The sequence below is a fragment of the Aphelocoma coerulescens genome, chromosome 22 (assembly GCF_041296385.1).
Source record: "Aphelocoma coerulescens isolate FSJ_1873_10779 chromosome 22, UR_Acoe_1.0, whole genome shotgun sequence".
In the NCBI taxonomy this organism is placed as follows: Eukaryota; Metazoa; Chordata; class Aves; order Passeriformes; family Corvidae; genus Aphelocoma; species Aphelocoma coerulescens.
In genome coordinates this window covers 5,168,145-5,195,521 of record NC_091035.1, presented here as the reverse complement: position 1 = coordinate 5,195,521, position 27,377 = coordinate 5,168,145, and the positions used below count along the sequence as shown (strand labels likewise).

At 42.8% G+C, this 27,377-nt stretch overlaps 2 protein-coding genes across 3 annotated transcripts; one reads left to right on the top strand and one right to left on the bottom strand.

The window, feature by feature from the left end:
- The first annotated feature begins 9 nt into the window (after positions 1-9).
- On the top strand, positions 10-17,089 carry PLAT (plasminogen activator, tissue type). 2 transcript variants are annotated; one of them, XM_069035521.1, is made up of 15 exons: positions 10-131; positions 1,763-1,992; positions 6,260-6,361; positions 7,365-7,404; positions 7,807-7,938; positions 8,333-8,446; positions 8,817-8,991; positions 9,562-9,653; positions 9,913-10,087; positions 10,433-10,518; positions 10,953-11,148; positions 11,635-11,771; positions 11,860-12,000; positions 13,396-13,544; positions 15,010-17,089. In XM_069035521.1, the coding sequence occupies exons 3-15, from the start codon at positions 6,281-6,283 to the stop codon at positions 15,199-15,201; spliced, it is 1,710 nt and encodes a 569-aa protein (XP_068891622.1). In that variant the 5' UTR covers positions 10-131; positions 1,763-1,992; positions 6,260-6,280; the 3' UTR covers positions 15,202-17,089. The 2 variants fall into 2 exon arrangements, with proteins under 2 accessions (XP_068891622.1, XP_068891623.1); XM_069035522.1 differs by lacking the exon at positions 7,807-7,938.
- A 965-nt stretch (positions 17,090-18,054) lies between these two features.
- Positions 18,055-25,972, bottom strand: AP3M2 (adaptor related protein complex 3 subunit mu 2). Its single transcript, XM_069035492.1, has 8 exons — positions 25,645-25,972; positions 24,209-24,380; positions 23,536-23,673; positions 22,914-22,999; positions 22,231-22,364; positions 21,209-21,416; positions 20,334-20,478; positions 18,055-19,898 (listed from the first exon to the last, which is right to left on the bottom strand). The coding sequence occupies exons 1-8, from the start codon at positions 25,915-25,917 to the stop codon at positions 19,798-19,800; spliced, it is 1,257 nt and encodes a 418-aa protein (XP_068891593.1). The 5' UTR covers positions 25,918-25,972; the 3' UTR covers positions 18,055-19,797.
- Between the last annotated feature and the right edge of the window lie 1,405 nt (positions 25,973-27,377).

Below are 27,377 nucleotides of genomic sequence, written 5' to 3'. Positions count from 1 at the left end.
CCGCACGGGGTCGGCGCTCGGCCCGGTCGGGGCCGCCCCGGCGCGGAGCGGGGGAGTCGCGATCGTGGGGGCCGCGATACCGCGTGGAGTCAGGGGCTCGGGATGAGAGGCGAGTACAGCTCGTGGGCTGTGTAAGTAAAATTGCAGAGTTGCCGTCTTGTTCCCACAGCATCTCCAAAACTTGCCAATCCGGGATGCGCCATTTGCGTTTCGTACCGCACCGCCCGAGCCAAAGCGCTATTCTGGGCATTACATCGGGTTTGAATACTTCTTCCTCCTGGGCTGGCTGGCGTGAGGTGCTTTGATGCCACTGCAAAGACGCAAACCAGCACGGGGTGGAAGGTCACTCCGGGACCTACCACAACTCCAGCCGCCTGCGCTGGACCTGCCAAAGCCGCCGGGCACAGAGGGTCCCGTCAGGGTGATGTGGGCCTGCTGCGGGGTGTCATGATGTCACACTTCGTCACTGACATTAAACAGTCCTGCTGAAATTACCCCGAGGATGAACTTAGAGAAAAGCCAGTAGATGGTGCTTGAGAGAGGAGACACTTTTATTGCTGGCTTTCCTAAAATATGTTAACCACTACAAATGGCACCACACTCTGTAGACCATTATAGTTGTCCATAAGCTGTGAAAAGCCAGGAAATGATTTTTGAAATCTTCCCCCACGGACGTTAGTTTGCTAGCATCTTTAGTCTAGAAGTCAAATGGCTGTTGTCTTTAAAAATAAAATAAATTAGCCACATCTTGCTCAGCAGTGTTCAATCTTTTTTTTTTTTTTTCAACAACTGAAAGTCCCTTCTGGAAACAGTCAAATGCAGCTACACTTAAATCAGATTTATAGCAGTAATGTTATCACCAGCACCGTGACTTGTGGAGAAATGCCTTTGATAATCTTGACATAGATCTCCATGCAGAGAAGGGCTAAACACACAGAGTAACCAGTGTTTCATCTTTACCATTATGCAAAATAACCACTGCCATGCTTTCCAAATGAGGACTCCACACAGCTGCTTCCTGAAGATGGAAGTCCCTCGCACACCAGTTCTTATGTCCTACACTAAATTCTGTCAGGAACCTGATTGCTAGTGAATCAGTTCCAAGCAGGTAGGACACATTCATCACTGTAACAATTGCACCACTGACTGTTTTCATAACAGTGCCCTAAGATCAGCTCTTAAACTGATCATCAGATTTGTCTGCCACACTTTGATAACTGAATACCTCATGACCACACCCTGGTGAGTAGATCTTCATTTTCTAGGATGAGTAGTATCAGTGAACATTTAACTCTGGCCCTCAATATGCTGTTCTTTATTTCTATGTAAAGTTCATTAGAAGTTTTGCTCATTTAACTTGCAAGCTCCCCTGACTGTTTCTTCTCCCATTGCTCTGCTCAGGGCACGCTTTGCTCCACATGCAGGTCAGGGTCTCTCTGCCAAACATCTTAATTAGGAGTACAGCACACCACACTTATGCTTGAAACAGGAGTTTCTCATTATTAGGACTATATACTGCAGACCTCTAATTATATTAGAAATAATACAGCTGTGCACTCACACTCCTAGAAGCAAAATGGGACAGGACAGTTCATTGTACGGGATACAGACTATTCTGTCACTGAACAGTACGGTGTTCAATGGGGAAAAATTGTTTCGAAGATTGAATCTGCTCTCTGACTGGAAAAGAGAAAGAACAAAACAAACTGGCTGTAAAATCCAGCGGCATGACAGCAAGCAGCTTTCCTCCCATCCCGCACAGGCTCCCTCCCCGACAATCTGGATGCCAGCCGCCTGCCTGGACCATCCCCTAGATGCTCGGGAAGGGGTGGGATGCGGACAGCACGGCCCAGGGAGTCTCCACCCCTTCGAGTGGCGCTACAAGTAGGACAGGAGCTGTTCAGAGAGATCAGAGCAGACACAGAAAACACAAACCCAGACTGGTCTGGAAAGAAAATCATCAAGAGAATACAGAAGAGAAAAAGCAAAAAGGTAGGTACTACTCTGCACCCGTTTCAAAAAGGGCATTTCCTGTTTTCAACAATCAATGGCATTGTCATTAAATACTATTTAATAAATCTCACTGAAGCACCATGATAGTTAACTAACTAAGCTATTGCCTTTCTGCTTTTGAAGAGATTCATAGTGTGGGTAAAGCTGCTAACTTTCAGTTGTTTCAAGAATGCTGAAGCTTTCTAGGGAAAGGGCTGACAGCCTCGGGCTCTGACCAGTTAAGCAGTCTCCTGCACAAAGGCCATTAGCAGAAGAATTGAAAGGAAGAGTTATGGACAAATACCTTGGTGGTAAGGTAAGGAGACACAGAGAACTAGCTGCAAAAGGAGAATCTATCTAATCTTCCCAGGAGAAGATCAGACTATGCCTTTCCCCCCAGCTTCCAAAGCACAATAATGGAGGGACACAGAGAAGGAGGAGGGTGGGTCATCTTCAGTTCTCCCTAAATATGCTTCTCTTTAAATGTGGCCAAAACCACAGGAAATACTGAGAATGATTCCCAAAACAAAGCCAGACTTTGAAATATTAATTTCCTCCAAAGTCATCAAAGACTACAGCATCTTACTTTTGTTTTCTTTTGGTTTTTTTAGCTCTTTCCCCCAAAAAACAGAGGTCTGTTTGTTATATTTTTAAGGAGAAATAATACAAATCTGCTATTCATTTGCTCTGTTCAGAAAAGGGATACAGAAGCACTTTATCCAGAAGGCAGGAAAAGGCAGCAAGGGTCTGCAGTCTGTTGCTTCAACTAAATCAAGATAGCTGATCATCATCAAGAAAGCTATTAGTGCTATAGATTCAGAAACAATGTATTTTGGAATGGACACATTATGTCATTGGGAGGAAGGAGAGCTACTTTTAATTTCTGTATATATAGATGTGTCACTTAGGGACATGGTTTAGAGGTGGATTTGGCAATGTTAGTTTTACAGGTGGACTCAATGATCTTAAAGGTCTTTTCCAACCTAAATGATTCTATGATTATTGACTTTTTGTTTGCCCTTAACGAGTTACAGCTCTTTTTTAGGTCTTATTCCACATTGGTAAGATAATGCTCACATTATTACTGCTTAGAAAGGCTGTTAGTAATAATAAGTTACTATGTGGGATTTTAAGTATTCCTGTTGATGATGCTTCGGCAAAAAGAGACAAATTCAGGGTATCACATATTTTTATGTCCTAATGTACTTGAAAGTGTAAAATCAAAATGTCAGAACATCACATCTAGGTCTTTGACTTACTGCTCTAGTATTTTTGATCGGAAAGGAAGCACAGGCTGAGATCAGAAGGCACACACTGTTTATAAGAGCCCTACCAGAATGCACGTTGCTTGCAGGTTTCAGCTTGGAGCCTTGTAAACATACTTTTCAAACAGCCATATGGTTTCAATTTGATGGGGCTTATCATTCAAGACATTCCAGTTGACTGGCCTAAGTTGTACCTTTCCCAAAACTGAAAATAAACATATGGTAACATCTGTTACCAGTTTTCCATGCATAGTGGGACAGCAGCCATCAGTGGATGGACAAGCATCCCACATGGAGAGGGGGAGAAGTGGGGGAAGGGCTGCAGCATTATAAGCTAAGATAGCCTGAACAGGGGCAACAGGAATCAGTGCAAGAAAGAATGTGGCACCTGATGCAAAACAGCTTTAGAGAGACTATCTACGGTATTTTGCAGTATAAACACATGATGTGTAAGGCCAGAACCTACTTGTACAGATGAATATATGAGATAAACTTGACTATAACCATAAACTTGATTAAACCATGCAGGTGCTTTTTAAATAGAGACTCCTCATGTCAGTCTTCCAGGGAAAAAAAAAAAAAAAAAAAGACATTTTAAAGTTTAAGAGATGTTTCTGAAAATGATCTATAGTTTCCTGCTGGTTTCAGGTAGCTAGGACTTCATCCAAGATATCAGTTAGGCCAGCTGTCCTCCAACAAAAAACAAAACAAAACAAAAAAACAACTAAAATTTCACTGCTGTCACTGGTGTCGCCTTGTTTTTGGGGCATCTTAGCAGGTACCTCAGAAATAAGGTCTCAACAGTTCTTTACAGTGCTTCCCATGGAGAAATTCTGACAAGGCAGCTCAACTCAGGTCTAAGTAGTTTCACTGAAAAAAGCTTTCCTTGAAACCGTCTTAGCTACCAGAATCTTGTTTCTTAAAGCTGTAAGAACTTCAAGCTTTCTCCACAGATAGCAACAAAGATCACCAGTGGTACTAACAATTAGCAAGTTAAAACATTGCCACTGTGGGATTCAGAACGCAAGCCTGCATAGCTGTAATAATGAGCCACAGCTGCAGGGAGTAAGAGTACTATACCAGGGTTACAGCAGAAACCAAATGACTGGATAGCAGTTCAGATCGTTCACTTTGGCTTTGGGAATGCTGCTGATTTAGTTAAGATTCAATTGAAATTAATGTCTATTTGAAAATCACTTGTATAGCTTTTAAAAAGGCTTCTTATACAATGTAAAATGTTTCCTAAGAGATGAAAAATGTCTGTAAAGTGTATAAAAAGTGTACTGTGAAATCTACATACTGATAGAAATCACTGAGAGATGCTCCAAATGATAAGGATTTTATCATCAAGATGTAATTTTATCATCAAGACGCAAAGATAAGGCATGGAGTAATTAAGGTTCTTGGAAGATGTTCTTGTGAATCTTTTCAGTCTGACTTGCAACTTAAGTCTCCTCTTTTTGCAGCCTAATGATGAGAAATCACAGCCTAAACTATCCTGCTGTACTCCTAGTTCTGCTTCAGAAACTGGACTATTTGTGCCTTTTGCTTTGAACAAATTTAAAAGCAAACAAACAAACCAACAAAAAAACCCCCAACGACAAAACTACTAAAACACCACAGAGTCTTTCTCCATATTAGCCTCGAATCCCAAATTATGACTCATCTGTCATACTCCAATTTCACCAGCTGTTATCCAGCTGCCTTCTCTGGCTTTATATAAACAGAGTCTGAGCTCCTGATTTCTGGAAGTAGTAGTTTTCTCAAATAATTGGGTTAGCTTTCTACATATAAAATAGATGATAAAAAGGTGATAGTGTGAGTGACAGTGCCTGAATATTATTTCAAATATTTGGAACTTCAGGGCAGTCCTAGAGATTGGGAATTAAATTGTATCTTCTTGCCTGTATCTTGTGCCTGCTGCGCTATCTCACTCCCAGCTCTTGGTTTGTATAGGAGGTATTATATTTTAAAAGGAAGAGAGAAAATGGTCTTCTGGTGCGGGACTTGTTCAAAGCAGGGGGGATCCACCACATCTACATCACACCTTCACAATCTCCCACTAGGGATCAATGAAGGTTGTCTCCCAAGACTATTGACATAGGAGTCAGACTATGTAAATCAATTTGGAGAAAGTAGAAACTCTTCCTGGTGGATTGAGGAGGGCTTTGAAGTATAAAGCTGCTGAAGGGATTAGAGAGAATAATGTGTAATTGTGACTGCACAGAAGTGACATACAGAAAGATGCTGCAACAAATAAAAGAGAACATCAGAACAAAAGCTAGCCTGCCAGCCCATTGCCATACTCTGCCTTTTTAGCAAAAGCATATGATAATAGTAAAAACTAAACGCTCAGTTGGGGAGAAGCAGTAGAAATATTGAAAATAAAAGACATAGCAGTACTGTTCTCACCTATCATCAAGCAAAGTTATTTTGCCTACACATCTCTACACCAAAGAGAAGCCTTCAGTCTCACTCAAAGCAGCAGTCTGTACAAAAATTTAAAATCCTCTTAAATCACTGTTACCACAAACTGATCCTTCAGCAGACGTCAGTGCCTCTGCAAGAGATCTCTTAAGTAGGTGTCGGTAATCTGAATCTCAATTAACACATTCAAATCACCATTACACTGCATCATTACACAAGCCCATCTCTTTAATAGTGCACATGGTACTGTTGGCATCCAGCAACTTAGGGAAAAAGTACTTGGAATTTACTTCTGCCTTATTCTCCAGGAAACACTTTCTCGGTTTCCTCCAGACCTAAAAGAGTTTGCTTTAGCTTATCCACTTTCTAAGTTTATCAAGTAAAAGCACATCTGGATCCAACCTGGCAGTTTCTCCAGAAGACCAGGACAGCTAGACCAGACAGCTGAGAAGTGATGAGTTGAAAATGTGTAAAAAGAATTTTCATAATTTAAAACTTTCATTTAAAGTTATACCTTGGACTCCATTCACACTGTAAACCTCCTTTCTTCAACATCTTATTTTTTGTCTCTACAGATAATTTGAGATTTGGAGCTGATGTGGAAAACACTCACAATGGAAGGCAAACTCCCATGTCTCCTTGTGCTGGTGGGAGCAATCATGACTGCCCAGTGCCAGGTAAGAGGCTAATGCATCAGATCATTCTCTTGCCATCTTGCTGTATTTTCAGCAGCACTTTCTGACCATTGACTCCAGCTGTCTGCATCAGGCAGAAGGAGAATTTGCTTAGCTCACTAGAAATCAGAGGAAGAAAAATGTTACAAAGTAGCCTACCTCTTGTTGTGGATGTGTTGTGTGTTATCCTGGCCGGTTTTCGTTTCAGTAGGCAAGTCTTCTCCAGGTATTCTTGGTGTATCTGTTCACTGTCACCTTTCACTGTTAATAAGAATTTCATTGTAACCAGCCTTTCATTTTCTATGGTCATCCTCTTCATCACTACTCTCACTTAAAACTGGACATCAATGGTTCCCTTGTCCCCTCACTTTAGGCCTCACACTGTGCACAGCTTGAGTAAATGCTACGCAATTCTAAAATGTTTACTCCCTTTCTCAAAAAATTGCTATCCCACCCTTCCTCCTTCTTTTTATGTTCTTTCTCTTGTGGCCTAATTGAAGAAGCTTTCTAAATTGGTTTCTTCCATAAAACTTTATCCAAACTATTTCATTTAATTGGCTGCAGGAGACATGTCTCTTAAAGATAATCAAGCTTCAAAGTCTTATGAGGAAACTGTATGTCAGTGAGCAAAAGTAACTGCTTGTTGACTTTACTTTGGAAATTATTTGCTTGAACCTCCTTCAAATAGCAGAAAGCTGACAAGCTTTAGTTAGCATTTGCAATGCCCCAAGAGCACATAATGACTTCACACACGATGTGAGTACAGCACATCCCAAGTTCATGTCATTCAGATGACAAGCAATCGCCTGGTAATCCGTGGCAACTGAATGATTTACAGTTCTTGGTACCCATTCTGAGGTACTAGAGGCACTTTTCACTGGACTGTCTGACAGAGCTTCCCTGATTTACATGACCTCAAGAAAAGGACTGACTCTTTGAAAGTACTTGTTCTCTCATCTTTTTTAAGAGAGCAGTTACTCATAGAATTAACATGCTTTGCTTGCAGGGCTTACACATGCGTTTCAAACGAGGAGCCAGACCTAGAGGTAAGCCAGGCTAACTAAAACCGTATTAGCTGGAGCATTATGAACATGGGAGGGGAAAGCAAATGATGCTGAAGGAACAGAGCCTGAAAGCTTTTTGTCATGGTTATCTGGATGAGAGATTCAGAAGGCAAAATACCAGACCATTAATACCATCCACAATGAAGTTTTCCCCTCCCTTTGCTCTTCAAAGAAAAAGAGACCAGTCAATAGTGGAATAGTACATCTGGCAGCACAGCAATGAGAGAGATGGGACAGCTGTGATCTGAGAAGGAAAAAGGGCAACCCATTAGACAGATGCTCCCATCACAGATACTTTTCTCCTGGAAATAGAAGGGAGTCCTTTTGCTCAGCCAGGTCTTTTCCCTGAATCTCTAAAAGAGGATTTCCTTTCTCTGATTACAGCCATTTGCACAGATAATTCATCTGCAGAAATTTACCAACACAGGGGGACCTGGCTGAGGCTTTCAGGGAGCAGAATAGAATACTGTAGGTGCGACAGTGGTCGGAGTCGCTGCCACACTGTGCCTGTCAGAGGTGAGTATGACAAAGAAAAAGGAAATTGTGAAAGATTGTCCATCTAATCATCCTAAAGAAGAAGAACACTGTCAGGGCTAGAGTTACGGTGCAGAAAATTTGTCTGGGAATAGAAGAGGATAGAAATGAAAATACCAGTGTACACTGATTCGGGCAGGACTAAGTAGGGGCTAGGGCAAGGGGCTGAGTAAGTCTAGTAGCATATATGGAGAGAATGAAACAAAGAAAGAATGGAAGCGTTACACAAAAAGGCTGTAAGCACATGGCAGTAACAGGTGGGTAGGGTAAAACAGGCTAAAGGAGACTGACAGGAAAATGAAAGATGTGTATACCTTGCCAGCTTCTTGCTTCTGTGAAATCTAAGAGTATTTCCTGGCTTTTTCTTATTCCACAGCCTGCACTAGAAATAAATGCTACAATGGGGGCCAGTGTTCGCAGGCGTATTATTCCCCACAGCTCTTCATCTGCCAGTGCCACCAAGGTTTCTCAGGGAAGCAGTGTGAAATAGGTAAGTATACCACATCAGCTTCTGTGAACAATGCTATTGGTTTTAGCTATGCAGTGCACAAGGATAAGGTACCTAGCAGCTCCTGCTGTACACTAGGCTCTCTATTAAGCTGTCTTTTTTATTCTAAAGCTAATACTACAAAGAAATTTTAAGGACACCTGGGTTGTTCTCAGTGTCTCTTAATAAAACCCTGAATTTTGTAGCTGAAGACCTTCATATACACTTACAGTCTGCCTGACAGGGCATTTTCACTGACTTACTAGACAAAACATCTGAGAGCCAAGTGTAAACAGATCAGAGACTGGGGAAGCTGTCTGGGAAAGAATTGGGATGCTGTCTTTACAGAATCATTTTGTTCCCTTTTGTTCAGATACTGAAGTTAAATGTTACAAAGACACTGGAGTAACATATAGGGGTATGTGGAGCATGACAGAGAGTGGAACTGAATGTTTAAATTGGAATAGCAATGGCTTGGTGGACTGGACATACAGTGGCCAAAGAGAGGATGCTGCTGAGCTGGGATTGGGCAATCACAACTATTGCAGGTGAGGAGCTGATGGCACACAGGTCAGAGCCACAGGAATCAGCCCATTCTAAGAGCTTGGAGCAAAAGAACGGCTTCTTGCTGTAGTCTGATACCAAGCAGGGAACACTCTGCACAGGTGCAGATACTGTGCAGCCCGTGAGCAGTAATTGCAACGTCTGTCGACATATCTGAACTTCAGATCTTCCAAGACTGGATGTTTATGGCAGACTACAAAATGCAAGTATCTCTCACCCCATAGACTTTCCCTTGCCCCTTCTCAGTCCCTAAACTCCATTTGTAATTCAGTTTCCTGCAGCTTCAAATCCTGATCAAAACTGTAAAATTATACTGCTTCCTGTACATGACCTAAACTGCACAAACATGCTGTCCACTCCTGCTAGCTATTGGCCATCTCATCTTCACCTCAATGTACTCCACATTTTTATAATTAAGATAGGAATTCAAGCAGCTTCTGATGGTTCAGTCCACATCTTCACCGCAGAGCAGGACTAAGTCAGCAAATTAGATGGCCTACATGACACTATTGACACGAGCTCTATAATGATGCATAATATTGTAACTCTTTCAGAAACCCAGATGAGGATTCCAGACCTTGGTGCTATATCTATAAAGGGGGAAGGTACACCTGGGAACACTGCAGTGTGCCCTCCTGTTCAAAAGGTATGTGCAGGGGACGGGGAATGGACTTTGGGATTTCCATTAATCACTGCATATATAAGGGCTCTCTGTGGACTTGGGCTATTTCTGTAGCCTAAAAAGTTGAGACTCTCATGATATATCATATTTAGGCTTTTAGTATTTATGACACTGAGAGAATGAGATACATATAGGTAATATATAGATGCCTTGACAGAAATCACACCTAGGAACAAGTGACAGGTTCGCATCCATCGGTTAATGTGCAGCTTTCTAATTGAAGTTAGGAACACCAACTGCAGATCTGGAAGAGGCACAGATTACCGTGGGAGCCACAGTGTTACCAGTTCTGGAGCTACCTGTTTGAGGTGGAATTCTCGAATCCTTGTTAACAAGCTGTATACTGCTTGGAGAAGAAATGCTTACCAGCTGGGCCTTGGTAGTCACAATTTCTGCAGGTAGGTAGTTGGTTATAGAATAAAAAAAAAACCCACCAAACTGTCTTGTAGTACTCTTAAGGTAGGGCTCTAGTCTTTTACATGGATTATTAAAGCACAGGAAATACATTACTGGTAGCAATGTAGTAATAGCAACTCACAATAGTAATTTTATTCCACCTGACGTATTTATGCTTCTCTAAGATCAGACTCCGTAAGTGCAAATTTCATGTGGCCTTAAGGCTCTCTGTATCTCTAGGAAAATCAAAAAGAATACACTCGGGTCACAGTCTGACACCTTTAGGTCTCTGCAAACTCCCTGCCAATCTGATAACCCAAATAGCTCTTCTATTTCCTCTGCTGCAGGAATCCTGATAATGACAGCAAGCCCTGGTGCCATGTCCTGAAAGGAAATCAGCTCACATGGGAGTATTGCAATGTGCCTACTTGCTGTAAGGATACCAGCATTCCTGGTTCTTCTCTTTCTTTGAAGCATTACTGGCCTGCATGTCATATGTATTAAAATAAAATCTGGAGAAAAAAAGCTGTATTAAACTCAAGCATCTTCCAGTAAAAAAAGAGCTGGAGTTAAAAAAAAAAAAGGCTTTTTGGAGCAGAAAGAGTTATCTGTAGCTCTATTCTCACAGAAGTGCCTTTTGCTCTGCCAGAAGGGAAGACTGCAGAAATGGAGGACAGGAAAGGCAGGGTTTCCTTACTGTATTTTTCAAATCAGAATACAAGTTTCCTAGGAAACAGGGATGAGTCAAATACTAAATAGTTCATGGCAGGCTGCCTCAACATGGACTGGTGACTAACAGGCTCTTAACCCAAACTCAAAGCAAGAGTGCCTGAACAAAAAGCCTATTTCTGGGTTTGTCATCCACAGCCACCTGTGGCTTACGGCAGCGCAGAGTACGCCAGTACAGGATTAAAGGTGGTTCCGACACAGACATTGCAGCTCACCCGTGGCAAGCTGCCATCTTTGTGAAGTATCGCCGAGTGCCTGGAGAGCACTTCCTCTGTGGAGGAATTCTGATCAGTTCCTGCTGGGTTTTGTCAGCTGCTCACTGTTTTGAGGAAGGGTAAGTTGAAGATTCAGTACTATCTGGCGGAAAAAAAATCTGGAAAATAGAAGCATCCAGCATAGCCTTACTGTAAGGGTATCAGACTTGGAAAAACCCCTCCTTATCCCAGTAAGTCTGCACTGAAGATTATAGTTAATTGTGCTGAGCATTGCAGAGAGGCATTTAATTGTGCAAACTAGCAGGATGGCATTAAGGTACCACAGCAGAGTATCAGATACCTTAAGAACAAAGTTGTCAATACACATGCAGAGCCATCTGAAACTTGAGAACAGCAAGGGGCTGGCAGAGGAGCTTTGCCATGATGTCTGTAAGCATATAGAACAAAAATGAAGGCAAATAGGTCACATTGAGGTCAAACTGCCTGGGTAACAAAGTAGTAATAGTCTTAAAATTTAAAAAAAAAAGCAAATGTTCCAACAGCACATTTTCAAGGGAAGAGTCCACTCTAGTTAACATGGGAACAGAGACTCTCTTGTTCTTCAGCTTTAGTACAAATCAGCTGAAGATTGTGCTGGGTAGGACTTCCCGAGCAACTCCTGAGGAAAATGAACAAAGGTTTCAAGTGAAGAACTACACTGTGCATCAGAGATTTGACTCAGAAAATTTCAACAATGATATTGGTAAGAATTTTTCTGACTTTGTGACTGGAAAGGTCATGGTTGGTTCAACTTTGTGATTAATTAAGTGGGCATTTTTTTCCTTGTTCAGCTCTGTTGCAGTTGAACTCAGATGCTGAAGACTGTGCTGTTGAAACAAGCACTGTCCGTGCTGCCTGCCTCCCCATGCCAGAGCTGCAGCTGCCTGACTGGACTGAATGTGAGATCTCTGGTTATGGCAGAAATGAAGAATGTAAGTAGAAGATACATGTCTACATGCAAGTAGAAGATAGTCTGTCCTCTGCCCTCAAAGAATCACTGAATGTGTATTTGGAATCACTGAATGTGTAATGTATCATATTGGCTTATATGAGCACTACAAAATGTATGTAGAAGTAGGAGTTACTCAAAACCAAGTTTTGCTGTAAGTTATTTCATTCACCTGAGTTCTGTCAGTTGTATGGGCTAGTAGAGTCTTCCTCTCCACAGTACAAAACAACAACAAAACAAAATGGCACAATGAATAAGGTAGGAAAGACATAAGATTTGCAATCAGGGCTGCCACATTTCTGCTGTACTCAGTACATTTAGATCCTGGAATGTGGACAGAAATCCATTTCTGTCGAGGTTTGATATACCATACAGTTGCAGATAGATACATTTTTCTGAAAGATACATTGGCTATGCAGAGATTAGCAAAAAAAAGCTAAAGAAAGAACGATCCCAGATATACATTAAAAGGCTGGCTAAATTGTTTTTAAATAAACAGAAATAAAAGCTGTCTGAAAGTATACACAGACATACACATGTATTTAAAGCAAGCAAACCAAAAACCCCAGCTCTTATTTTACTTTCTTCCTTTTCCATTTTCTTTAAATTCTCTAACTTGTAAACTTGTTAAGACAGAAACTGTGAAGCATCCATCATACAAGACCAAATCACAGTTTGGGGTTTTGGAACAGACCTAAAGACAGAGCAAATAAGTGTGGCATAAAGTTTTTTTAAGTGCTTTTACAACTTGTCCTCAGCATTGCTTACAGGGAGTACAGGGTAAAACTCTGAGAGGGAAAAGATGCTGCAACTGTAATTGAAAACTCTACTGAATAACAACAATCCTGCCAACTTTCAGTTTTGTGCAATTGTAGCTATACAGGAGAATAAAATCGATATCCAAATCAACCAACCAACCAAATCTCTTTCATTCCAACCTAAGTGTACCAGTTAGTATTATGAATGACAAAGCATCTAATTTTTGTTAGTGCAAATCTAATATTAAACAGTTAGGATCCTGTTTCATATACTTAAGGCATTCTCATAGACATTTCCTCTGACTTCATTTTGATTGATGTAACTATGTGAAGATGACTTATCCACCCAAGAAAGCTGGCAGTCTTTAATTTGGAGCCTACATAAACCTCTCTAGCTTGCTGAAGAAACAATATTCCCTCCCAACTAGATTTAAGCTGTTTTGATGAGCAAAGTGGAACACCCAAGATACAAAAAGACCCTTTGGCCAGGAAACTTTAGTTTAGCCACTGAGCTACTTCTGTTCACTCTCCCTGAAACTATAGAAGCTGAATTGCAACTTTTAAAAAACATATATATGCGCATACACAGACATATATCTGTATTGTCATTTTTCTTCCAGTTTCTCCATTCTATTCAGAGCACCTGAAGGAAGGCCATGTCAGATTGTTCCCAGCCAGTCGGTGCACAGCACAGTATCTAGACAACCGGACAGTTACAGACAATATGTTATGTGCAGGAGACACAAGGCACCTTGATGATGCCTGCAAGGTAAAGCCCATTCTCTCCTCTTCTCTTCTCTTCTCTTCTCTTCTCTTCTCTTCTCTTCTCTTCTCTTCTCTTCTCTTCTCTTCTCTTCTCTTCTCTTCTCTTCTCTCTTCTCTTCTCTTCTCTTCTCTTCTCTTCTCTTCTCTTCTCTTCTCTTCTCTTCTCTTCTCTTCTCTTCTCTTCTCTTCTCTTCTCTTCTCTTCTCTTCTCTTCTCTTCTCTTCTCTTCTCTTCTCTTCTCTTCTCTTCTCTTCTCCTCTCCTCTCCTCTCCTCTCCTCTCCTCTCCTCTCCTCTCCTCTCCTCTCCTCTCCTCTCCTCTCCTCTCCTCTCCTCTCCTCTCCCCTCCCCTCCCCTCCCCTCCCCTCCCCTCCCCTCCCCTCCCCTCCCCTCCCCTCCCCTCCCCTCCCCTCCCCTCCCCTCCCCTCCCCTCCCCTCCCCTCCCCTCCCCTCCCCTCCCCTCCCCTCTCCTCCCCTCCCCTCCCCTCTCCTCTCCTCTCCTCTCCTCTCCTCTCCTCTCCTCTCCTCTCCTCTCCTCTCCTCTCCTCTCCTCTCCTCTCCTCTCCTCTCCTCTCCTCTCCTCTCCTCTCCTCTCCTCTCCTCTCCTCTCCTCTCCTCTCCTCTCCTCTCCTCTCCTCTCCTCTCCTCTCCTCTCCTCTTCTCCTTCAGAAAATAGTTTAAAGAAGTTATGCAACTGCCATATGGCAGTTGTAGTAGACTTTTGTTGAACAGAACAGAATTGGTGGCTCCTCTTTCATTTTTCTTTCCCCTCCCCCCACTCCCCCCCAGAGGGAAAGGCAGGGAACACTGAAACAGTCAAACCAGAGCAACACAGACTGAAAGTCCCAAATACAGGAAATACCACAAAACTGAACAGGAAAATCCACCCCAGCATTTCCTAATATTTTCTGTTATGTGAGCATGCAAAACACTCAGCAGGAGGTTCTGTAGAAGGAAGGGGGTGCCCCTCTACTGAAAAGTAGAGGAAAGAAGAATAAAGGCTGAAAGACAGTGGAGAACAAGCAGCTATGACATGAGGAAAAAGGAGGGTATGCATTCAATCCACATCCTTTCTGTTTAAACAGCTATTTAATAATTTTGTTTTACTGTTACGCACAGCAGTGTAAAACCCCTTGGATCTTTGTAGCTTGAATAAAGGCCTTCCTCTCTTTGTTCTGTTCAACATTTGATCTACATTTCATAAATGAGCTCCATACAAAGTTAGACACTTCAGTGTTACATTTTTCTGTGTCTCTCCCCATAAGAGGAGCACTGAGGGAGTCTGGAACATAAAACTTACATTACTTAGGTAAAAGTACTGTTACTCTAAGAGCTCTTGATTTGTGAGCATACTTCATAGGGTATTTCTGTAAACACTAGTGCACCACTAAAGCCAGTGGGAGTGGGAAAAACAGTGCAAAACCAAACGAAGAGAAAAGGAGATTGTTACTAATCTGCTACTTCTCTGTAGGGCGACTCTGGAGGGCCTCTGGTCTGTATGAAGGATGATCGTATGTATCTGATTGGAATCATCAGCTGGGGAATAGGATGTGGCCGCAAAGACATACCTGGTGTTTATACAAATGTGAATCGTTATCTTGACTGGATTCAGGAAACCATGAAACTCATGAGAAAGAAAAATGAACCCCTTGCAATCTTGTGACCATGGCATCACAGCTTCCTTCTGGGCACTTTAAGTATGCTGACAGGGCTTCCTGTTTGTCCAGATGCTTACGAGTTCCAGTACAACAGGAAGACAAACTGCAATGTGTGGGAAGGGCATGCTCTTAAAATACTCTCCTTTCCTTATTGCAGGTTATTAGAAGCTAATCCTCCTTTTCCCCAACATCACCAAACTTTCACCTTGCATCAAATCACATAAGTACAATAAAAAATTAATTTTGCCCCTGAGTGAATAAACCAAGAGAGAACATCATGTATCTCTTTAGCAGCTATACTGTTTTAGGAATGGGTGTGAACTGAAGGGGATTTAATTTCCTGAAAACTTCATCTCACTTTACTTGGCTGTACAATTGGAAGACATTAAGCTCTGTCCTTATACCATTTGACTTTGGTAATTTAAGCTGGTTTCAATAGAAGCTGATTTCCAACAGAAAGAACAAAAGCTGTAGGCATGGGCTGCTTATTTCCAGATCAATACACTACTTGCTTCTTCAGTTTGGAACTGATTAATTAACCGAGTTTGAGCTTAAACTCTCGGAGCAAATTCAGGATGGTGTGCTTATTAGGACACTTTAATCTTTCACTTGGTTTTGCTCCTGCTAATGGAATAGGTAAAAATTCTAACACCAGCCTGATCTGCCATAGAATCAATGCGTTTTTTGACTATTAAATTCCTATGAATTATCATCTGATATGAAAGCAAAAGCTCTCTCTTCTGTGCATCAGGGCAAAACACAGGACAAGTGTACTGGTAGCTGTTTTAAGTGCCTGCTAGATTTACATCCACAAGTAAAGGCCAAATCAGATGTCACAAGGCTGCCTTTGTCCTTTAACAGAAGACAGGACAGGTACAACCAAGTCACCATGAACCAGAACCTCAGTAATCAGCATTACTTCCTTGCACTGCAGCTGCCATGTGACGCTAAGTGCCATCTATGCACATCCTAAGAGTGTCCCATTGTTTTGTAAAGAGAAAGCAGGTTTAACTATCATTTTACAAAAGGATAACATGGTATTGAGGGTACAAAAGGAATTTAGCTTTGGTATCCATCGGTAGCTAGCAAGCTAGACTGTTGTATTTGGGAAATTCAAAACATTGTGACTCCAAATGTTTACTCTCACAGTTTTTAAGGAGCTCTCTGATAACCTACTAGCACGACAACTACTCAAATAAAGAATCTTATTATATAAGTAGGTATAGAAGAGAGATTTGGTAAGATGGCTATTACTCTCTCAAAGGGGTTTTGTAAATGGCAACTTTACAAATGTCCTGTGACTTTCTAGCTACCAGCTTAGAAACTGATCTCAAAGAGATCTTCTCTAGCGGCCTCAGAGGAGCAGTGGTAAAAGTCCAGTTAGCTTCAGCAACAAGTCTCATATTCCAGCCAGTGGAAGGTGAAAATGTTTTCTAATGAAGAGTCACGGTTTAGGTTTTTGGTGTGATTTTTTGTTGTTGTTGCTAGTTTTATTTTATTATTAACCTTGAGAAAAATACAAATTAATTTCCCTTCTTTTCCCCTAAGCCCACTTCCAAGTGCTCTTGTGCCTTGCTCTCCTGGCATTCCCAAGCCTGCCTGTAAAACAGTCTAAACTATTTCACTGAGTAACACGAGTCAGTGTCCTCAGGAAGGCAACTTTTGTTTTGCAATTCAAACGGTCTATTAAATACAGTATTTGAGCTCAATGTGATCTAACAGCCACCAATAAAATGTAACTGAACCACACCTGACACTGATCTCTTTTAGAAAAAGAGAACCTACGAAAATGTAAGCTGCAGAGAACAGTTTTACCTCACAGCTATTACCAATTCTTGGAAAATGCCATTATATGAAATATGCAAATTGACAAAGAATGCTAGATAAGCCCTGGCTGCTGTCTCTGCTCTTGTTTGTTCCTTCCATCCTGGTCTGTCTTCTGAGACATCTTCTCTGTAGCTGACCAAAAGAATGGCCCAGAATCAACCCCAAAGTTTTACAAATGCTTCTTTATCCTTAATTTTGTAATAGGTCCTTAATCTGGGAGATTTACCAAATCCCTGTCCAACAGCTAGCATCTAGTATTCTCCAGCCTTACTTTAACTTGCATTTCATTTCTCAGAAGTTGCTGCCACCTAGCTCTGTGCATTTAACTGCCTTTCTCTGGCTTGTTTACCCACTACATCCCTCCGTGATAAAAAAAATCCCTGAGATGGTTTCCATTTTTTTCATCAACTTTTCCACTTCTTACACGGTTTTTATCCCTACTGGTCCTCTTCCAGCACACAGTAGCACCATCTTGAGACAAGGTCCAGGAGTAACTACTGCCATCTGCCTGCTTCCTTTCATCTGACTTTGCAGCTGATATTGTCATACTCAAGTAGTTTCAGAACCCAGGTCAACATCAGCATTTGTTGGAACTGAAGTACACAGCTGCACCTCATGTTTCCCCCCCCCGAAATCCTTCTTATGTCCAACTTCTGTCATTGATGTTGTTCCCCATTTCCCCTTTCTGCCCTGCTTCATCTTCCACAGGAACTTGCAGCCATCTCAGACTGGTATGTCATAAAGGCCAGACGCCCTTATGTATATAAGAAACCTTTCAGTATCTTGAGTAACATGAATCACTTCAGCAGTGAATAAAAGATTCTTTAAAAATCAAAGCTACAAAGCCAAAGGGCAGTATTAGTACTTGAGGAGCAGGAAGGTGATGAGGTATTTAATTGTCTTCATAATCAAAGCACTGCCCTTAGCATGCTACCCAACCCAATAAACAAAAGTGGTTCAGCTGCATTCCTAAAGACATTTTTATTTGAGGTTCCAGGAAATGCTCAGCACTCCTTTTGGGAAACACTAAGAAAAATTACCAAGAAAGTAATTAATTTTAGCTTTTCAGACAGTGACTTAGTCCCAGGTTTACAATGCCAACTGCATAAAGATATTTATCTCCCTAAGGCACCCACTATGCACTATCCAGTTGGCACAATTTACCTTCCTCATCAAATACCATTTCTTGTAAAGCCTGCACAAACCACTCTGAAATGACACAGATGACATGTAAAAATTAATTTTATTGACATCCTTGTTGAAGGTTTTGTTTGCACTGAACATGCTCAGCAGTAATGTCACCTCAGCAGAATGCCACCTGCTATGGAATTCTTCAGTTGCACCAGAACTTGCAATTCCACAAGCAAGATGCCACTCACCCACTGCAAGTATCCACCTCATGCAAGCTGGAATGAATGCTATCCTTCGTCTAGGGTCACCCTGTTCTGTTCACAAGCATGAACTGTACATGCTGAACTCCACAGCCACACGTGTGTGGTCACGTGTACAGCAGCTTAGGTGCAAGTTCTGCTACCAAGAGAAAACACATTGGCATGTAGTGGCCAAAGAGCCTGTTACAGACAATATGAACAGAGCAGATGCCTCTCATTTCCTATTTCCGCTGTACAGAGGGATGTGCCATAGGCTGGAATGGGCAGACATAGCAACAGCTCTTGAGGAAGAGATGATCCCAGTGAAAAATCTGGTGTAGGTTTGAATCCATCTGCACCGCACCTGATTGGTACTGGAACTGAAATGAGGTAGGACAGGAGGAACACTACAAAGGTACCAGGTCACAATTATCTCAAAGAAAGACATGAGTGAACAGGAAACAGCAGTATCACCTTCATTTGCAGTAGGCAAGCAGAGGCAAAAAGAGGTTCCAACAAGTTACTGGGACAGTGGTTATCTTCATGTAGCCACAGCTTAAATTTCCATCAGTACTGTCTGTACAAAAGTTCCTCTATCTGTCTCTTCTGATTCCCCAAATAAGCTAGGAGAATTCCTACCTTCAAACACTGATGAAATAGGAGTAGAAGCAGAATTACATGGAGATGCCACCGCCCATCAGTTACAAGATTTAAATGTATTTCAAGTCTGTATTCAAGAGACTCGAGATACTTGATGACCAGGATGCCTTATGAAATATCTAGAGAAAGAATGCACTTCTTCCCTTCCTCCCTTTGTGGCACCATCCCCAATCTCAGGCTTCTCAACTTTCCATCCTGAGTGGAACAATCTACCCTTCCACTTCTTCCAGTCTTTTGAGGCAGAACAGCTAGATGTTCTCCCTGTTGGCAAGAGCTATACAGCTCTCCACCCTAACACCCAGTGATACAGAAAGGCAGATGCTGGATCATCACGCTGGAATTGAAGTTTGTGGAAATTCAACTTTGTAACATCTACAAAGGGATAAAAAGCCAAACAAAATACAAGGAAGAGGAGTTACAAAAGGCCATAAATCCCTAGAATTTCCTCTAAGACAGCAAAAAAAATGTGATACAAGCTTACATAGCTGACTCACTAATCCTAAGGGGCCTTAGCACCTCTCCCATCTGCTATTGTTCCAAATAATTCAGACTCAGGTAGGGATGAGGTGTTTTCAGGTCAACCTTACTTTTCCCTGTTTTCCAGCACTCTGAGCACTGGCTTTCCTGCTCATGCTACTACAGACAAGGGAGCAACCCTAAACAGATGGATGGGATAAGAGGCTGCATCCAACAGCCTGGGACAGAGGAAACAGGAAAAGTGCTCTTCCTCACTGTCAGGAGCCTCTAGGTTCGGACTTGGAACTTGCCAGCCTTAGTCATGTATTTTATCCCCTTGAATGGCTTGTACTTCTCCCCATACATGTCCAGGCGATTCACCTTCAGTCCTAAAGGCAAACAAACACACCATAAGACTGACTGCTGCCACAAACAAAGCTGACAGACCTTTGGGATAAAGGGACAGAAGATCGTACTAGCGGTGCAAAAAGCACAGGCAAAGTTTCAGCAAGCAGTAGACAGAACGGAGAAAAGCTGTCAACTCCTAATTGTTAGAATCATTCTTTACAAACCCATTCATACTCTAAATTTCTTTATAGGTCTGTAAGCACAAAATGCAAGGAAACGTATGTGTAAGTTGTTTCACAGACCACCAGAAAGAACAAATCCATGTATCTGTAGTCAAAGCAGACAACTTTTTTGCTTGAAGAACACGTTTCAGGTAGAACGTACGTCAGAAGGTTTGCAAAGTTACTTCAGCTACATGCAGAATGAGCACTGGCACAGCAGAGAACATTCCACTTCTTTACCTCATAATCACTTACCAGATATAGCCAGCTGCTGAATTTTAAACTGCAGGTTAATGGTGGGGTTTTCATCTGGTTTCGATGTCCCAGCTTGCAGGCTCACACTCCCTTTCAGGCTTGGCAGTTTCTGGGGGTTTATTTTCCCAACATCCCATGACAGTAACTTTAAGGAACAGAAAATGCAGGAGTGAAACTCAAATGCTGTTAACCCCCTCTTAAAGAAGAGTCCCCTTCCAATGACAGCTTTTAATGTTTCTCTGTGAAAAATGTCTTTTTCTTGGTATCTTGCCTTTCATATCGGCCAGACACAGGACTAAGGAGCAGATACCTCAGAACCTTTGTTCTCCCTCTCTTTTTATGAGGCTCCCCAAAAGCCTACTGTGAATAATATTTCCACTATTTGTGCTAAGGGCCCCATGGGTAAGCCCATCAGCTTAAACTTTGCAAGAAGAAAAAAAAAAATTAAGTCCTCAAGCTCAAACAACAAACAACAAAACCAGAACACCCCAAACCAAATCAAAACCATTAACCAACCCTTAGTGTTTGCAAAACACCAACATGCATCACTGGGCATGGCAACTAGATATGCAAACGTTTGTAAGACATCCACCAGACTAACGTCCCATCATGCAAGACCAGTGCTTGGATTTTCTTCACACACCAAGTAACCAGAACTACAATCCACTCACACAGTATATAAAGGTATTTGTTCTGGGGATTAAGAAAACTCCTAGTATGCAGTTGTTCAGAAAAAGTTCTCATCCCAACATACTGCCTTCAGCAAAGCAGTGTTCATGGAAATGTTCATGTAAGCATGAACAGCTTGACTGCATTTTCTGATAGTATAAGAAAGATTTTTTAAAAATTTATCTAATTTCTCTCTTTCCTCTTACCTTTGTAACTGGATCGAAGACATGTGTTCCCTGGGAGGGTGTAAGGGTCATATTTAAGACACTTTTTGGCATCTGGCTAGTGACCATCACTCCCTCTACAGTCTTCCCCATAGTCTGCTTCGGCCCCACCGTGATCTCAAACCGTCCCAGTGAGCTGCTGTCACGGAAACTGATGTTGTGCTTAACGTAGACAGGAATTGCCACAAGACTAGAATAAAGATGCAAACAGAAAGTCCTTGTCAATCTCTTGCCTTCATATTTGCTTAAAAGAGAAGGAAATCGTACACCCATCTAGAGCAAAGAGCTAGGAGCAAAGTCAGGATTCCATTCCAAAGTCTTAATTACACTTTTTGTAATCAAGCTTGCTGATTGCTATTTTTTTTTTATAAGAACAGGAAACTACATCCAATAAAACAGGAGGCTAGAGCAAAGGATGAGAAATGTTTTTGCACGTCACAACCAGGCTGTCAAGTAGTTCCTGGCACTGCAGCAGCACTTGAACTTCATGTTTGTGCTTTCAGTTGTGTTTTCCACTCCTTTTCATCTACTAGAGATAAATCTGACAAAGGTCTAGCAAAATTCTTCAGCACCCATAACCCCTAATAGTACTTGGCAAGCTGCTTCAAGAAAAGAGTGCAAACATGGACAAGAACTTGCGGTTCTATTGAGAGAGATGTCAAAAACCCAAGAGAAGCACCAAACTACCTTGTTTTATTCTTAAAAGTTTTTAAAAACATATGAAATCAGCAGCTTGATTAGTCTGCCTAATTCTTTCCCTCTCTAGTTTGTTTATCTGCTAGTAGTCTTTGGAAAATGTTGGCTGACCAGAAAGAAATTATAGAATCACTGCTCCAAACAAGGAGAAAGCATGTAATTTAAAAAAAGACACATGCAAGTTACCATGCACCTCTACTTCACTTGGCTCAACATGACACTTCATCTTTAAAAGTTCCTTCTTTTATCCTCCTCCTAGCCAGAAAGATCCAAATTTCGTAATTCACAGCACCAGATTCATCACCTACTTCTGAGCACTGACGTGGTAGGACAGCAAGCGGAAATTTCCATCAGGTGGAATGAAGGAGAGTATTCTCTCTGACTCCCAGCGCTTAAAACGCACACATGGGTGAAAGCTGACATCGTCCAATAACCGAGGGTTCTGAAACAAAAAGAAAGTCACAAGGTTTGTGAAGGCAGTACAACTTAAAAATGACCTCCTTTTCTTATCAATCTTTTATCCATGAAGGGCCTACCATTTGACACACTCTTGACCACTTGAAGGTGTCTCCATTCAGACACGTCTGATGCTGCTATATCCATGTGAAAGCAGTACTCAATAACCTCTATCCTTTTTTAGGATATTTAAAATCCTATTTCATAAAACTTAGTCATGTCACATAATTGCATTGGTGCATACTCAAAAAAGAGAAGGCCCTTCCGGATGTCTGCTTAAAGCACCACTGTATCTCAAAAACTTAGTCACAGCACACATTACCTGTGCTTTTAAACAAAGAATCTGAAAAAGCCCTTTCAGGCTCTAAGTTGCTGAACTTCCTGGTGAGTTCCCATTGTCATTTCTTTCTCTTTTCGTCTGGCACACCCAGATTCTGATGTACTGGAATCCATCATCACGAGACTGCAATCTTAGCAGCAGGGCTGGGAAAGCCCTTTCAAAATACTTAAGTAAAGATGCATCCTTGAGCTTTACCATAAAGGAGAGGGTAAGGTCTGGCATCCCAGTCAGCTTGACACAAGCATCAATCACCCCTTGGATTTCAGCAGTAATCGTGGAACCTGTAACAATAAAGTAAACACAGGTGGTTATGCGAACCTGATCAAAAAATCCCAAAGTGGAAAAACTATTGGTGAGGAGGAAGGAAATCTATTTTCTTAATGCAATGTCATGGCTCATTATGTTGCCTGCTCAACATTTTTATCATTCCCAATGAGTCCTCTAGAAGATTCATTCAATTAAGAACCATGGACACCAGCAATGTCCATTTTAATGGCCAATGAAAATAGCTCCCAATTTTAACAAGACTAAGAGGCACAAATACTAAAAAGAAAGTGCTATGCACAATTTTTACTCATCTTCTATTTTCCCAGTATAGAATTGCTTATGAGACCTCAAGAATAAGGACAAGTGAAAATCTTGGTGCCTCTGTAAAATTTTTGACTGAATAGCACATACAAGTTAGCAACATTCCAGAGTAAAAATAGGAACAGCTTCCCACACTTGGATGAAGGTGGGCCTATTTGAAAACCTAATGCTCTCTTCAGGCACTACCAGGACAAGTTATCCTCGTCTTAGCCAGGAGCAACTTTCATACCCGATTTGTCAATGATTGCATCTATCTCCTCAATCACATCAAAATAGGCCTCATTGTTGGTATATTTTACACCAGTACGTCTCCAAGGTACCACTGAGAGCTGTCCAGTGGGAAGCTGGTCACCCACATTAGTGCTTCCTGGAAAAAGAAAGGGAATCAACAACCACAGAAGTTAGGCAATGGTGCAGAACAAGTCCTTGCCCTCACAGAGCTTAATTGTAATTAATCCCTGAGAACCTCTATTTCTTTGTAGGAGAGCAATTACTCTTCCAGACTCCCTGTACTCCAGAAATGTACATCTCTCTTACACCCAGCTCTAAAACATACCACGGTAATGCATGGGGAAGTGTCTACACATGGGGATATGTAAACTCACATCAAACTAACTCATCCTGAAAGTCATGTCATGGCTGTAACTGAAAATGTAATCTGATGTTTTTTAGGTTAAAAAACCCCAAATCAGACCAAAACAAAATGCAAAACCAAAGTGCAGCTGGTGCTGAAATTGGAAGGAACCTCAAAGCAAAGCAGTAACACGTGACTCCCTAAATATACCTGTGCTGTATGAGTGGCATGGGACAACACAAATTTTCTTCACCCACGTCCTAATTTACTTATGCAGAAATATTGCCACCTGGACTTCACAGTTTATCTTCTTCTTGTTTCCCTGTACCTGTGATGGTGTTGACGACTGTTCGCAGAATAGTAGGAGGTTTTATCAGTTCCTTAAGAATATTAGACTCTGTTGCCAATGGAAAGCCATTGTCCAGCATCTCCTCCAGCACCTCATAAACCACCACAACATTGTCCTTGATTATTACCTCTGAACAGACACCAAAATAATCCTGTGCAAAAGAAAGAATTACTCAACGATCTCTGAAAGAGAATCTTAGTGATCATTCAGTCCAGTGCCCTCCCACATAGGAAAAAATCGAGCCCCTTCTTGGAGGAAAACACTGAAATTCCCTGTATTACTACAAGCACATCAGACACACCACTCCCACAGACATGGACAACTCTGAGCACACCTCTGCCACTGGTCCAGTAAGGTGGCAAATTCCCACATTAGCAGTCCCAACTAATTCAGCAATTTTTAAAATCAAACACTTAATTTACTTACTGTCTTTCTATGTGGACTTCAAGCATCTTTCAGGAGAGAGCAAGGGCACATGCACAAACACAAACCCGAGCTTCTAGTTACTTACAGCAATTAAAGAGATCAGGCATTTTGCATAAAGAATGAGTATATGTATACTGTGACAGTAGAGAAATCCTAGTTCTGCATTACACTCTTTTTCAGACATATTAGATTTTAATGTACATCTAAGCCAGTGACGACACACTCATGCCTCGTACCCTCATAAAAAATAAGACCTAAGAGCCTGACACAATCCACTGCTGGCCTGAACGACCAATCCACTCCCTAAAGTCAGAGAAACATAACTCAGAATACAGGCAGGTTCTGACTGACATCTTGGAAGCAAATGCTCCCATGATACTTGTCTGGCCAAGCACACACATTTCCTGTATTCTGGCAAGATGCTGGTCACAAGACATTTCAAATCCAGACAACACAATCCTGTTGTTGGCAGGCGGAAGGCAGACATCTTTACTGTTTTCCTGAACAGATCAGAAGTCATGTCAACCATAGTACAGAGGAACTACTCTGGGCAATCCCTGCAACTCACTCCTTTAGGAAGCTTCCAAGAAGCATCACTAGATGTAAGCGTAGGTTGCCACTAATTGATTAAAGCACGTGGCTATGAATTGCAAAAGCTCCTTGTGAGAACAAGGCCAGTTTGGTCTTAGTTCACAGTTCCCAGAGCAGAAAAGGGTGCAGAACAGAAATACTGATTGCTGAAAGGTTCATCCTGTGAGCACAGGTAGATCCCAAATCCATCGTAATGCTAGGCAGTAAATTCCCGACTATGGCAAGCCCTGTCTATATCCTCACAAACGCAGGATGAAAATTACGGGATCAGAAACAACAAAAAACTAACAGCTGCGAACCAGAGGGGCTCTTTGCGCCGCCCGCCCGTTCTCCCCGCAGCGCGGCCGTGCCGAGGCTCCTCCGCTCCAGCCAGCGGGGCCCGCGCCCCTCGGCCGTACCTGGAACGTGTCCACGACGCGGTGCAGGAACTCGATGACGAAGAGCGGCGGCACCTCACTTTGGATGACGGCCACGAAGAAGATCTTGTGGCGGTAGACGCTAAGGAGGTAGTGGTGCGGCGTGGGGATCACGGGCGGCACGTTCTCCGCCTCCGAGGCCCGCTCCTGCGCCTCAAAGAAGTAGTCACAGACGGAGCGGCTGACGACGCTCTTCCAGTGCTTCTCCAGGAAGATGTCCCCCGAGGCGTTGATCAGGAACAGACTGTGGATCATGGCTGCGCCGGGGCCGGGCTGGGCTGCAGCAAAACCCCCGAGCCTGCTCCCCACACAGGCCCCGCCCCCCGCCGGCCCCGCCCCCGTGCGCGCAGCACGGCTGCCGCCAGCCCCGCCCGCGGGGACGGACACCCGCCCGCCCTCCCTGCCTCCTTCCCTCCCTCCCAGCGCTCGGGACGCGCCTCTGCAGCGAGCGCTGCCATTGGGCGGCCCGCGCACACCCGGCCCCACAGGCCGACGGGGCGCGCGGCTCATGACGCGGCAGAGCGGCGCGCTCGCGGTCCGTAACCATGCTGGCAGCGGGCGGACGGGGAGCTTGGCGGGGACGGGATCGCCCCGGCAGCGCCTCACCTGCCACGTGTCCTGTGTCCCGTGTCTCTGTCCCGCGACCGAGTCCGTCCCTCCCCCCCGCCGTTACACACCTGACAGGTTGCGACGTGCGGCCGGCCCGCGCGGGGCCCTCAGGCCCGGAGCTCCGCAGGGCCGCGCCCGTCAGGCGGCACCGTCGCGACCCGGGGATGTCCCACACGGCGGCCGCTGCACGTTCCCCCTCGTTCGGCGGGGAGCGCTCACGGCCCGGCTACCCCCCCGGCTCCTCATCGGCGTTTAGGGGTGCCTTTTCTAGAGGGGAGCTTGAGTATAGTCAATGAAATGTGGAAATAACCCGGCTCGTGCGGGGAGGAGCAGCTAGGGGAACGTTTTTCACTGTATTATTTTGCTGGTTCGTTGACGACGGAGTAACACGCCAGAAAACATACAGCTGGCGTGAAAACAATTGTCACGCCAAATTTACCTAAATTCTCTAGCAAATTATTCCTTTGCATAATTAGAACTAGTGTCTCATGTTCATATAGCAGATCCCAGGACTTCTGAGTAAGACATGACATGACAAATAATTTTCCTACTACATTGCTGGGAACATACAGAAACACCAGAAAAGCAGTCCTTTGTATCCCATTAAACAAGCTGAGCACACAGCCTTTCTTACATGGGAGGGAAGGTCAGACTTGCACCAGCACGGAGAGACTGAGGTCTGAGATTTCACACCCAACTGTGCTCCATGATCGTGGGCAAATCTTTTAAGTGGTGATATCCCCAAGTCTGGAAGACGTGACAAATTATGTCAGAATGCAAAAAAAGGCCCAGTTCAGAGTTGATATATTTTATTTCTATTGATTCATTGTAGCTGTTTTTTCCCAGAAATGGGACACAGATCAGTTAACTTACTCTAACACTACCTTTCAGTACTACTGTATGCATACATCCTTATTTAAAGCATTAGGTAATTCTACCTGGACTAGATGCGCTTTTCACCATAGTAGTAAAATAAGGAAGGAGAAATGACATATATATTATTTCTCTTTTATGGTAATTATTTGTAACAAATGCATTTTTTAAACATCAAATAACATTTAAAAATGTGTAACTTAAATTACTGTGATGAATTACACATTTGATAG